This window comes from Ischnura elegans, chromosome 13 (assembly GCF_921293095.1).
Source record: "Ischnura elegans chromosome 13, ioIscEleg1.1, whole genome shotgun sequence".
NCBI lineage: Eukaryota > Metazoa > Arthropoda > Insecta > Odonata > Coenagrionidae > Ischnura > Ischnura elegans.
Window position 1 is genome coordinate 2,038,171 of NC_060258.1, and position 14,228 is coordinate 2,052,398.

The 14,228-nt window shown below is 39.0% G+C and overlaps 1 protein-coding gene across 3 annotated transcripts; it reads left to right on the forward strand.

The window, feature by feature from the left end:
• Positions 1-2,052: 2,052 nt before the first annotated feature.
• Positions 2,053-13,876, forward strand: LOC124170247. Of its 3 annotated transcripts, none has more exons than XR_006867378.1 (4): positions 2,053-2,392; positions 2,487-2,566; positions 4,057-4,125; positions 13,549-13,876. XR_006867378.1 is itself a non-coding variant. In XM_046548970.1 (4 exons), exon 4 carries the CDS (start codon positions 6,540-6,542, stop codon positions 7,341-7,343), a length of 804 nt encoding a protein of 267 aa, XP_046404926.1. In that variant the 5' UTR covers positions 2,074-2,392; positions 2,487-2,566; positions 4,057-4,125; positions 6,399-6,539; the 3' UTR covers positions 7,344-7,520. The 3 variants fall into 3 exon arrangements, 2 of the variants coding, with proteins under 2 accessions (XP_046404926.1, XP_046404927.1); XM_046548970.1 differs by lacking the exon at positions 13,549-13,876 and adding an exon at positions 6,399-7,520 and having other exon boundaries at positions 2,074-2,392; XM_046548971.1 differs by lacking the exons at positions 2,487-2,566; positions 13,549-13,876 and adding an exon at positions 6,399-7,520 and having other exon boundaries at positions 2,074-2,392.
• The last annotated feature ends 352 nt before the right edge of the window (positions 13,877-14,228 follow it).

Genomic DNA, 14,228 nt, shown 5'->3' on the forward strand with positions numbered 1-14,228 from the left:
CACCAGAGGGCGGCACAGGTTTTGACCATCGTTGTGTGAATGCACGATTGTTCCGACGATTGCTGGAACAATCGTAATATGAGCGATGCATAACCTCTAAGTCCCACCGAGTTGGGCAGTTTCCTCCCAGTGTATGCTATGGTTTTCTTAGGCACAGCATTGGCCGAATTTTCAAAGTGACCGAGTCGGCGTCGATGCCCATTCACCATGGTCCCAAATGCACTCTCCGCCCCTCCAATGCCTAACGAGAGGAAAACTTTATCCCTCTTTCCAGTAGGATAACAATATTTCAACCTTTATCGTCCTAAAGCAGGCCACCCAATGTTTTCGTTCATGGCCTTGCGATCCTTTAAGGGACCACTGAGACACAATGCGTTTAAAATCGTCTTATAATGTGTTTCGTCGCTGAGAAAGCGTAAATTTTATTTTAAGCTCCTGGAATGACACACACTGAGATCATAAAATAGGTTACACTTGCCATTTAAATTAAAGCCGTCCTTTAAATGTAAATTTTCTCTTTGGGGAGCGGTATTTTACGGATATACACCGATTTTCTTCTTTCAGCGACCGTTGCATCCTTGAATATAAACACTTTTTTACTTAGGATGGAAAAAATTCGACTGTAAATACAGCAGAATCTCCAAACACAACCCATATCACAATAACGGGAGCAAGAAATTGTGTTCGCAGAGTAAGTAAATATCGTAAATATCTCACAAAATAGTGAAAAACTCTTTTTAATTTCTTCGCAGGCTGCCGAGTACAATTTGGCGTATTCGGAGCCTCATTTGTATAATGCAAATAAACGAGAAATATCCGTCATCCTGTCGGCACATAATGCCCTCGACAGTTCTGCACATAGAGGTTCTCAATGGCATTGCGAAAACATATGAATGGCGAAACGTGTCGGCTCATGTCCCTGGAGTAGGTCGTCTTATAATTTCGCGTTTATCGCATAATCAGGGTTGCCGACTACCAAAAAAACTTTGGGGGGCCAAACCGGCAATCTTGCCCAGGGAAATTTTATAAGTAGTGATTTTTAAGTTTTTAAGCATTTTAGAAGAGTCATGTAATCAACATTAGAACCCTGATTACATGAATCTCGATATCTGGACACTTCGGGGAAAATCGACAAGCCTGACACATTTTTTCCTCACACCCATAACAAATTTTCGAGGGGGATCGGGCCCCCTCAGGCCCCACGGAGTCGTCGCCACTGCGCACAATACCTATGCTCTTTTTGCATTTTAGCGCCATATCTTTCCTCAAAATTATCTTCTAGCACATGATTTTTTTGAAATGTAAATATGATAATAATCGAGTCAGTTATCATGTATCAGCAGTGATTGCACTTGCCTATGCATTATTGCGGCTATGTTTTTTTCCTAAATCCAACTACATGAAGAATAGCAAATGACGTACAGACAGTGAAAACGAGTAACGTGAAATGTTATCAGAAAAATGTATTTGTGATCATCATTACTAAAATAGCTAGGGCCAGCTATGTTATCCAAATAGGTTGAACGCAATCATGAGGGCACAATTATAAAATAAAAATTGGTATTAAGGCGACCATAGTCACTAGCAAGGAGATCTCACACTGTATTCATCTGGTAATACCGATGACGGACGTGCGTAATGGTAATCCAAGGTCCTTTTATGATTTTAATCTAATTTTGAGTTTAACGTTTGTCTTGTTTTGAGAAAATATTCGAGTTAATTACGAATAAAAATTCAAAATAATATTGAATAATGAAACTAATGGCAATCATCACTCCCAATTCAGCTACTCCTGCACGTCTGCCTCCAACACACCTAAGCTTTCCATAAACGACATCGAATACGAAATTGCCTGCGCACTGCTGCCGAAACACAAAGAAACGCGAATACATTTTCTGCAACGGCGCAGCAAGCTAGCGAACCGTCATCAACTTTCAAAGACGGTTTTAATTTTTCAGTTGCCAAGCCTTCCGTGGCTCAATTGGGAAGCTCCGGCCACCCCTGAGTGGTCAGCTCAAAATCCATAACCTTCATCTTCATCATGTGATCCCGTGCATCAAAAATTTCGCAAAAGATCACAACCAATCCGAAGAAAAAACGTTAAAAATTATATTTATCCTTCTTATCCACTCAGTTCAGTCGAGAGAATCGCAATTATTTTGCCCAATCGTTGATTGGCAGTATCGCAAATTGGCAATCCCTTCACCTCTATTTTTTTAAGCACAAAAGATTAGATAAACCCGATCGCTCTCTGTGGGTATAAAGGCCTCTTCCTAAGTCACAGGACGAGCATATCTCTTTTGAGTTGCATCCGAGGAACTGATCCGCCATCTCGTTGTTCAAATCCTGTTGTCTGAGAAGAATTAGTCCAGCATTTGGGATTGAGATTTATGTAAGTTTAAAAAGGCATTAAAGAAAGGTTTACTTCATACGAGTATAATAATATTCCCATGTCAGTAAGAGAAGTAATTTACTTTATGTTTCAGGATTGCCTTCTCTGCATTGGGAATAGGAGAGCAGAGGATGGAGCGAATACGAATTTCAACGGGATTGCCTTTTCTATCGGGTAAGCACTTGCAAACGCATTCCATTTAAGTTTTCTTTCAATTATGCATAACAGCGTGATTTCTTTACTTAAAATAAGCATGCCTTTCAAGTGCAAGATTATATCTTATACAATTGATCAACAGAGTTTGAACGTAATGTATGGTAAGAATGCAGAAAAAATATTTCTTGAGTTATATCCATAGAAAGTTTTTCGCCACCGTCTATAACATAATTGTTCGAAAGTTTACAGACTTGATATGACATTCCGAAACTCTATTCAAACAAAATTTTTAGTTTTATATTACTAAGAAATAGTCTTGTCATAAAGAACGCGCGTAAAAATAGCTTTTGAGATCTCTAGACCATATTAGTCACAGGCCATCATCAGTCAGTTATTATCAGCTGATTATTTTTGGCTTTTAAATTCAGATAGACTTTTCACCTATAAAGACGTTCGCAATTTTGGCATGCGATCTGAGAGACAGATGCGTTCTTTTAATTCTGAATACTTTTATAATGACTGTTTTTAAGTGTCATTAATCATCGCAATCTTCATATTTTTGAGTAATAAGGACATGAAAGTCTTAAAAAATAACTTTTATTATTATTTGATAGAGGACCCGGTTAGATTCGTATCACCTTCATTTATGAAGTTATGCATACAAAAATGAATTGTTCTTCGTTCGTCTCGCTAAAATCCGAAAACAGCTTAACCGGCTTCCCTCTCTCAACCACGTCACGGATTATCTTCTCATTATATCAAATACAATTATATCTACAAACAGGTACTTGATAACTACTTTTTCTATCGGTACAGTTTATGTGTAATCACTTAAATCTAAACTTGAAGTTTTTTGCGGTTATTACTATTAAATGCGGTTGTTTAATAAAACTTGCTTGCGCTTGGATTTAAATCGTTGTTCTGATGAAAAAGGTTTTGCAGTTCTCTGGCAATAGTTCGCTCCAGTGATGGATTGTGAGCACAACGCCTATCAGCTTTCGTATCTGCATTGTCCGTGGGGATAGAGGTTAACCAGCGTGTTCAGCTAAAAATCCATTACCTTCATCTCGTGATTCTATATCTCAATAATTTCGCAAAAACTCTCAACCAATCCGAAGAAAAACCGTTAACAGTGATATCTATCCTTCTTATCCATTATTTTCCGTTAATAGAGTTGCAACTATTTTCGCCCGAGCGTTGACTGGTAGCATCGTGAATTGGCAATCCCTACACTTCAATTCTTTATGGGTCACAAAAGATTAGATAAGACCGCTCTCTGTGGGTATACTGGCCTCACTCTCTGCCATAGTACGAGCAGATCTCTTTCAAGTTGTGTCTGGCGAATCGATCCGCCATTTTTTTCTTCAACTCCTGTTATCTGAGAAGTATTTTCAATCAATTTGTATTGAGATTTATGTAAGCTTAAAAAGGCATTTAAGAAGGGTTTGCTTCATACGAGTATAACGATTTTCCCAAGTCTGTAACATAAGTAATATTATTCGTTTCAGGATTGTCTTCTCTGCATTGGGAATGAGCGGAGCGAAAAGCGATTACAACCAGACTGACTAACCTATTGGGTAAGGAACTGCAACCTCATTTATTCTACCCCTTTCTTCGAATTATCCAATACTGTCGGCAATATTCAATATCAGAGATATCCAATATCAGCGATTGAGTAATTGGTCGTGCCTGTGGACGGGCTTTACCAAACCTTCTTCACAGGATGTTGCCGCGAATTATTCCAATTAAATTCGCCTTTGTCCTGAAGCTCATAGTCGTGTAAAAACCCTTTCCTCCTGGCGACGTCTTCATTTTTACTGGAAGAGGGAAGCCACACTGCACTAGATTGGCATAACACCGCGGTTGATCGAGAATGTCCCGTTGAAATAGCTCGAGGAGCCATTGCGCTGCATCAGCTATAAGGTGACAATCATTGTCATGGATCAGAACACTTCTTAAGTCTTACAGTACCTTCTTTTGTTATGGATGGGAATAAGTTAGATGTACTGGTTCATACTATTTCATTCTCAAGACACTAGGCATTAAAAATATTTTGTGGGGATAAATTTCAAGACTTCTCAATGCTTAAGCCATTCGGCGAGTTCTCTGGATTTATCTCCGCAGAACGCACTTGGCGGGAGAATTAATTGAGGCTATGCAATTCATGAGATGGCTACTACCTTTAAACTAAAAAGTTATGGTCAGTAATGAATAGCACGTGAGGTGCTGGGGACACGCTCTTTCCATGTCTGCGCTATACCTGCCTGTCACTTGTAAGGTGTATTTGCTGAGCGATGAGACGTTGAAAATAAACTGACCTCGAACAATGGTTCCTTTATAAATATAGCGAAGCAGCCCAGTGAAATTTGCATTGAAATCTAAATTAACCTTTTCGAATGACCCTTTCAAAATAATTTTAGGTTCTCATCTGTCACCTGACTCCTTCATTTCATTTAATTTTTATGGTCACTTGAAATGGTCAAGTGTTAAATGACATAGGTAATGAAAAGTAGAATTTCTTATACCAAAAAGGAGTCAGGTTCAGGTAATCGGAGTTTTATTTTAATAGACCTTTCACACACGCTTTACATTTGATGCAAGTGTTGTGGGGGCCCTTAGCGATTGCCGACCTGGCCAAACTCCCTTTGAAGATAAGAGAAAAATATAAGGAATACGAGCAGAGCAGCTTGTATGCATTACACATTATATATTCGCTTCATAATAAACGCGAGTTTTGTAGCGGCCCTCGGCGATTGTTCACCTGGCCAGAATACCCCCGAAGGTAAGATAAAAATATGGGGTAGATAAGCAGAGCAGCGTGTATACATGACTGAGGGAATATTTTAAACGGAGCTATTCTCCATTGCCAACTTATTTCAAGGTATCGCTGTCGAGTCTGCAGTCTGATGGTTAAGTGCAGTAATGTTATATAGTTGATGGTATAGATGGGAGGACGACCAAGATCAAAGGTAACTTGAATTTCTAAGAGGAGAGAAGGAAGTGAGGAAGATCAGTGGTGCATAAGCGAGGAGGGTTTTGGGGGATAAAACCCCCCAAGAGCTCACAGAAATGTTTAAGTTAAATCTATTTTACTTAATTGGATTAATATTGCTTACATAATAGTGTGAAGATTAATAAAATATCCCTCAGAAGGCCGTAAAAATCACCGTTTTGAACCAATAATATTTTAATTTTTTTCCCGCCGAAGGCCTCCGCATTTCCAGCTTACCCTGGCGGGTATGCAATATCTCAAGCACCCCAGTATTAGTCGCACCTGAAAACCCCCCTAGCCTTAATTTCTAGCTGAGCCCTTGGGGATGATAACCTTGCGTAGGCATACTTTAAATGAATGAAGCCAACATGGACACAGCTAGGAATTAAGGCTGGGGGGTTTGAAATTAAGTTGATACCCAGGAACATGAATTATTGTTTTAGTATCTCTTTTTTCCTTTTCCACATTTATTTTCCCATCTAATAATGTCAGATCATAGATTTTCATGAATAACTTCCCTGTTTTCACATAAAACTGATTTCCCTTGTAATTCTGGGTTCCGTAGTCTACGATCGGTACACCCGCTTGGTTTCACGTAGAAAATTGTCCCAAATACCTTATAGCGTCGCTATATCTATTTTTGTCTCCAGTGGAATTGTTTATTCCATGAAGGAACAATGTTTTTGAGTGATTGCATTTGATGAATGCCATTCTGGAGCATTTTCCTTTTTACTCTTGGTTGCAAAGTAAGCGAGATATTTTTTCTCATGTCACGCTTATGCTTTAGTTGTTATGTTCCCACTCTGCTATTGACAACTTTTAAGGTAATAATTTGAAATTCATTCTTTTTCTTTGCAGTCAACATTTCATCCTTTCATAGCAAAATTGAGATCGTGTTACTCCTCACTGACCAACGCCACCACGTCTGGTTCCCATTGGCAACTTCCTGTATTTTGAATCCAAAATTTTCTAAAGTAATTATTTCAGTCTTTCGAAATAATGGCAAGCAACATTTCTGCTAGCTGCGCTGAGCAATTTGTTGAGGAGAGGCTTTTAAATGGATTGTTTACTGGTCCATTGCTTCAGCATAAAGAGCTGTTGAACATGTTGGAAGATGTTGATGTTCGGTACATGCGGCAAAAAACACTTTTGCATGTTGGTGTGGGACTTGGAAAAACTGACTGGGTGGAGGAGTTATTAGCAAGAGGGGCCGACACAGACATTACAAATGACAGTCAACAGAATGCATTGTCTTCGGCTGAGGAGATGGTGCGGCAGTTCCCTGGTGATTTAGAACGCTCAAAAGTGCTGAATTTGGTGACGTTGGTTCACAGGAGGGACCAAGTTATTTGGCGTCGTCTGGAAGCATCTTCGAGTAGGAACCCTGATCATGCAACGCCCGTGGCTAGCCCAGGATGTGATATTGCATCTATCAAGTTCTCCGTGGACTCATTGAGGCGAGAGATGAAATCTCTTGTGCGACAGCTGACCTCATCCTTGGAGGAGCCCAAGGCGGAAGTTTGTGCACTTGACACAGGGTTGCGTTGCTTGGAAGAGGCCGTTAAGCCATTAGTGGAGGATGTGACCTCAGTCAAGTTTGGTCTAGGAGGGGAGTCTGTCGTGAGAACTCCTCCACCTGATCCAGCCACAGCTAGGCTGGAGTGCATGGACGCCATGTTGCGTAGGACGACGATAGTTTATGGAAATGGAATGGAAGTGATGCGTAGATTGTATGAGAGACAGCATGATGGAGATGAATGTACTGCGTGTATTATTAAGTTCTTAGTGGGGATAAAAATATAGATAGATGATAAAATATAGATTGATATAAAAATGTAATTCCTCTCCCCTCTCCCTCCTCTCCTCCGCCTCCTCTATAGCCTTCATCCACTCACGCTCTCGTTCCACATCTCCCTTGCTATAGGGCCTCCCCTCATTACCAAAAACTAATTTCAGGGATAATTGTGAGAGGGCACAAGCTAACCTACCACATACATCTTTCTCCCAATCACCAGAAGTAACTAATGCACCCAAATATACAGTCTCACTCTCAAAATCACAAAATGAACACCATCCACCTCCATTCACCCGACTCCCATCCAAATCTACAACCTTCTCCTTCATCCTTTCAATGTTCTCCGATTCTAAATACACGATCACCTTCACCCTTATAGCAGGGGAGATGTCGGACGCGAGCGTGAGTGGATGAGGGCTCTAGGGGATGCGGAGGAGAGGAGGAAGAGGGGAGGGGGATTACATTTGTGTATCAAACATGCATTGAATGGGAAGACACTGAAGGCAAAGGTATGATACTTCGCCGCTGTTGTCCCCCGTGTTTTCACTTACAGTAAATCCATCGAAGCAAGAGCTTACCTGCACCAACGTGTCCCTCTCCTCCTCTCCTTTTACACCAAAAACGTGATTCCTGCACTGCTAGCCAAGGCGAGGGTGAGTTCTGTCTCTATTCCTCACCCTTATACTTCCCCTCTCTCAATATTCCCACTGCATCAATTATTTCCTGTCCTTTTCGTTGGCCTCCCTTTCTAATACAAACAATATCAAGAGATGGATTACATTCATTTTTGTCTTGGCATTACAGTCAGGAGTTTGCTAGTTGGGTTAGGAGGTTAAAAAAAATATTTCTGAATGTATAACGGTTGTGCTTATGTGGAATTTTTACGTATGTCATGGTCTTAATCAAAACATTAAAAATCATTATAAAAAGCTTTATTTGAATATAAATCATTCATTCGTAAATTTAAATATCAACTTAGATTTGAATAATTGAAAGATTTGTTCGTAATTTAATTTTCCAAGATTTGCCAAAATATGGCCATTCATTGGAGATATTTTTATATGTGATGGTGAGGTGGAACTTCTCGCACATATTAAAAATTTGTTCTTTGTTGTCTATGAGAAGTTTTATTTTATGCTAGAAAAGTGTAGCTGTTTCACCATATTTAATTGCAATAAAGTTTCGTTTAACATTCTTAAAATTCTTCATGTTCCGTGTTCCAGTTATTTTAAAAAAATGACGAGTGTTACTGCTATAATATGCTCATAGATATCGTAATTTTAAGATGCTTACCGTTAAAAATATTAAACTCAACCAATCTGAGGGATATATAATAAATTTTAAGGTAATATAATATAAGGAAGTAAAAGATCGTCGATATTCAAATCCATGAGACATCATTCTCGTGATATTAAATTCCTCACAGTTGTTAGTCTTACCATTTTTGATTACTAATATAAATGAGTCTCTTAGAACGGAGGTTAGTTTGAGAATATTTTACAACTTTTTTTTAATTATTGCCATCGCCGTTTTGTTAAAGGGGTAATATCTCATCTCACTATGAATTTGGACCTAATGTTCACATTGCATTTTGGTTGTGATTGCATAGGTTTTCCACGGTTGCATAAATTAATTTCTAATCTTTCCTTTCAGAGATGAATTTGGTCTGACATACTTTGGAGGACGTGATGAATCCAGTCCTGAAAAGAAAATTATGTTTACATTCATTAGATTTTCATCTAGCCTCTCAGTTTTTGTACAGTTGGGTTAACTTAATCAGTCTTTTGTTTCCTGCAATTGTTGCAGCTATCATATGTTAACACTCACTTGTCTTTTAGTAATTTCATGTTTGTTACATGGAAGTCACTGCTTTCATTAGGTTGGTAATGGCATTTTGAGGTTTCAGATTTTTTAATTTCCCATATGTTGCACAATTTTACTGTTTTTCTTTATTTTCGGTCTAGTTATATGTTATTCATTCACGTCTTTCAAAAATTATGCTTTTGTTAAGATCTATATATTTTAGTGGTCCCAATTCACTCCTCTCCGTTTTCAGGCTAGACCTTTATGCCTTCCCCACGGGATTTGACCGGGGATGATGAATCGGGGTTCCGCTAAATAAAGGTGGTGCTGTTCGGCCGTGACGGACGATGACACCGCACGGTCGAAGAGGGATTGATGCCCCTCCACAACCAGACTTTTGTCGCGTAAATTAAATGAGGGCACAGATTTGGTTCCCCGGGTTCCGCGTACGCCGCGTTACTACTCTGAGAGGCGATCGAATGAAGAATGTTTCGACGACTTTGGAAAGATAAACAAAATGTGCCCTTTTCACAGCGTATTTAATGAAAAAAATAGAGAAAGAAAAGAAATAACCCTCTTCAACATACACGGCGTCTCATTCAATAAACAAAGAGAATAACGAACCCTTCAAAACACACGGCGTCTCCTTCAATAAACAAATAGAATATTGAGCCCTTCAAAACACACGGCGTCTCCTTAAAATATAAAATATTTGAAATGGGATACCAGATTGGGGGCGAGGCTGAGGACATCGCCTCAAATGATGCCCGTGATGGACACCCTTTCGGAAATGGAGAATTTCACTTAAAGTTCGCTGTCTCTGGTCTTCTATTCATGAGGATTGAATGGAGGACAACACACTGAGATAAGTTTCGAGAGTTCGAAACCCAAAAATACATGCAGGGAGTCAATGATAACTGAAAATGTGGGAACCATGGGCCCATGTGGCGACGAGAATTCTCACGACGTTTTTTAGTTGAGCGAGGATGGATCCTGCGTGAACCTTGGGTGTTGATTGAGGCGTGTCAATGAGGCAATGATGCCTGCCCTCGAATACTGCCCGGCACACCACCTTTTGCGGAATTCTCTTCGCTCTTCTCTTGGCCGCGTTCTCGTGCCTTGGCTAGATGTTCTTGGTTCCACTACGACGGCGGACTCCTTGCTGCGAACCACTCCTCCACAACTGTGGGCACCCATCTCACTCTCTCTCTCTCTCTCAATCCGAGAAATAAACCCTTCTTGCCAAAATCGGGAAAACCTACAACGATCAGCTCTCCGGAATAGGAATTTTACTTTTCAAATATGCAATGGCCTCAGACAATCACAATATACTATGGAGCAATGAACTATTCCTTCCGATATTTTTTGCCATATCTCTGTAGATGAATGGCTGCATCGAATGTAGCACATTCAATGAAATAGCATCTCATTGAATGTGATATCATCAGACTTGGAATTTACTAATGCGTGCAGCTAATTGTTGTGTATCTTTTTCCTACATAGCATTCTGACAAAATAAAATTATTCTAGCTCAGTGTCAATAACTTCTTTTAGATTCGAAATTAGTATCATGTGTGGTATTATGGATTCCACTAAACAACTTCTATAAAAGACAATATTTTTCAGTCTTATAGGCATAAGATATGTATTAACATTGAAAATGAAAATAATTGGGCTTAGCACTTAAAAAGGATTAGTGAAATAGGATGTCTTCCTAATCCAAGGAGGATTAAACTCATTTAAATGGCTGGAGGTAATTCACGTCTAACAGATTGGTGGCATATAGATACATAATACCGTGTTGTGATGGTGCCTGTAAGTTTAACATGGGGAGATAAATGGCCTTATGTACTTATTTTTAAATTTTATTAAATACTCGGATGAATTACTAAAATTTAAGATCTTCCATCAAACCAATTTTTCTGGTATTTATTACCTGGAGGTACAGCTCCCCTTCTTAAGCCATCATTTCTCATTGTGTGTTATTTAGTGGTATCAATAATATTTCATTGATATTGAAGGCCAAATATTGGTATTCGCTCATGATAAAACCATTTACAGAAACATCGAAAATTTAAATTAACTTGATTTCTTTTAAAAAGGTGAATACGGCTTTTCATGCTGATGGACAATGGTTTAAGCCTATGTTGATTTACGATATTTATCATTGTGCTCAAGTTTATAGGAAGTAAGTGAATCAATCAGGTAACCTCGCTATTGGGTTGCGGTCCAACGAAAGCTACATTATCTAGAGACAGAAGTGCTCCGGAGCACAGGTCCATAAGCACTAAGTTCGCTGCGAGAATTTTTCCTTGGACCGGTCATGAGTGAAGTCAAAATGTCGGAAATGAACGAGGGCGGGCTGGCTGGGATTATAAGATCGAAGTCAGGGTTTTAAATGCGAATTGAGGCAATTATAGTCATTGGATACTAATGATTGTGTTCGAGTATCAATTAAATGAGTTTTATTTTCCAATATCTAGGTTCCACAAAGTAAAGCAAGACGCTTTGAACTGTATTTTTCACACCTACCCCTGCATATTCCTTCCAAATAAAACTCATTACCCTGGTAAAGTAAAAAATAGGGCTGTAGCACTTCGTAGCGAATAACGGATTGCTTGGGAGCTCGTAGGTGGCGCTCCAAAGCATTGGTAGCGTTCTTTGGACCGCACCCTGGGAATGGGAATAAAATTTCAAATAAACAAATTCATCTAATATCGTAAATTTATAATGTAGGATATGCTATAAATCTCAATTTATCGAATCCATATTTATAGATAAGTTTTATATGTAAATAGAAATTACAATTGAAATATTTCTTGAAACAGCGCCATAAAAACTTCCAATTCTTACATCACCTCGGACAATCTTGATTAGTTGTCGAAAACTATACACTTATGATTATCAGAACAAATTTGCCACGCCCGCATCTTTTATCGGTCATAAAAATCTTGAATGGTTAAATTAAGGTAAAATATTTGTCGTGATTAACATAACCACAACCTTCACCAGTTCTAAGAATGTTGAACATTTAAAGAAAAGCAATTTAAATTGCGGCATATTCAGTTGAAATTGTCAATTGAATCGGCAGATTTTTTCCAATAAGTCTGTGAAACAATTAAATTTGCAACGGGTTTTGCGTAGCAATTGCCTTGCCGTCTTCATATTGGATGATATTGATTTGTCTTACCATAAAAACAATCTTAAAAAGACGCGTGCAGGGTGTATAAACTTTTGTGCATGCAGCCAATGTGCACCAGAGCTACTTCAGGCTTTCACTACATCACTGGTAACCAGTGGACACGTTTCTCCAGCTCCGCCGGAGCTACCTCGGGGCTAATCACCACACCTGTCCATTGCGGAGATAGTAACAGATACAGAAAAAAATCAAGAGGGGCGCAAATGATACTTTGAGTTATGTATACTTTTATCGTAATAAAAAACAAGTTACACGCAAAATTTAAGAGTTTTATTTTAACTCATTGTACGAATATACTAAGCAATGCTATGTTATGAGTTACAAGTGTGGTTATGCAATATAAAAGAGTTACAAGTGTGGTTATGCAATATAAAAGAGTTACAAGTGTGGTAATGCAATGGCCGGAAATGCGGGTGGCCTTTCTAGAGGGGTAATCGCCCCTTACCCCCAAAATGTAACTGCCACTGTACGGAACTAAGTGTTTATGGTCTCTGAAGTCAATATGGAATTTAGGGATAGAAATTATGGAGGACTTGAGTCACATAATTTGCTATGTGGCTTACTAACTCAGTTTCACGTCTATATTCACCGATTCTGATAAACCTAATTAGGCCTTAAGGCTATGTCAGACATTACGTGCATCACCCAAGTCCTCAACAATATAGTCACTCCGCCTCTATCTCAACTGATGCTGAAATGTATTTCGTATAATAATGTCTTACATCAGCGATTGATTGAGATTTTATCTTATCCGCATTAACAGTACTATATTCTTCCAAGTCATTGTCCATCACTTTACTTACTTCCCCTGCATGGAAAACCGAATTGGGACAGAATTTGTAGTGCTTCATTTTAAAACTGTATTTTTTTTATTTTTCTCTGATACACATTTTTAACCCAGAGAAATTCAGCAAATAACATGTTCTGAAATCCTACTTAAGTTTTAAAATGCATTACGCATTATTTTTTAACTGTGCAAGTGATATTTTTTGTAAAGATCAATTCTTCTAACAATAAATCTAACCGTAAAACTAATGAAAACATGGGAAGAGTAATCAGAACACTCCCATCCTCGTAACGTAAAAATATAAAGGAAAAACGAATGAGGGAGCGCAAGAAAAGGGCAAACGGTCAATCGACCGCTGGCGGTCATTATAGGTATGCGGCTTGCCCCGGTCATTCTAGTGCTAACACGTGTGTTTTACTTGCAGTCAAACTACCTCTTGTGTAGCAATCAAGTCAAGTTGGGTGGTGCACCACTGTGAAAAATCAGAATGTCCCGCATAATGACCGCTTCCCACTTCCCTTGGGTGCAGCAGGTGTTCGAGAAACGGGTCTCCTGCCACTTCGGATCGGAAGAAAGAAAAGTCAACGGTGGGTGTACCCGTTAGTAGTGCAAGCAGATTGTCGTCTTTACATAAAAAAGTTAACCAAAATCCCATTGAAATGGTGCATGCATGCGATAAAATAAAATATTATCCTCCTCCTCCTCCCCCTGCGTCAAATATGCGCGTAACATCGAGAAAAGAAATTATTTCACTGTTACATTTAGTAAGGTTGGATAGTGATAAAATAGAAAATAATGCATAAAATGTGAAACTTCTTTTTATAAATGAATGGACGATCTACGTCTGTTAAACAGCTGAAAGAGAACAAATTCCCCACGGCCGTGCTCTTCGGTGGGCAAAGTGGGGGTTGGGGAGTATTTGTTTGTGTATTCGCGGAAATTTGTTCCTTAGAGCAAATATGCAAGGTGAATGTGTGAGCTGCGCGATTGTTTGCTTTCATAGTGTTTTAGCTTGATTTTCGTGTTTTAACCCCCCCTGTCAGCCTTTTAACTTAGCAGCCTCTACTTTGCCCACTAACGAGTACGGCCTTAGGGAATTTTTTC

Coding starts and splice junctions, on each gene's coding strand:
- LOC124170247 (XM_046548970.1), top strand. CDS start 6,540: ATGGCAAGCAACATTTCTGCTAGCTGCGCTGAGCAATTTGTTGAGGAG.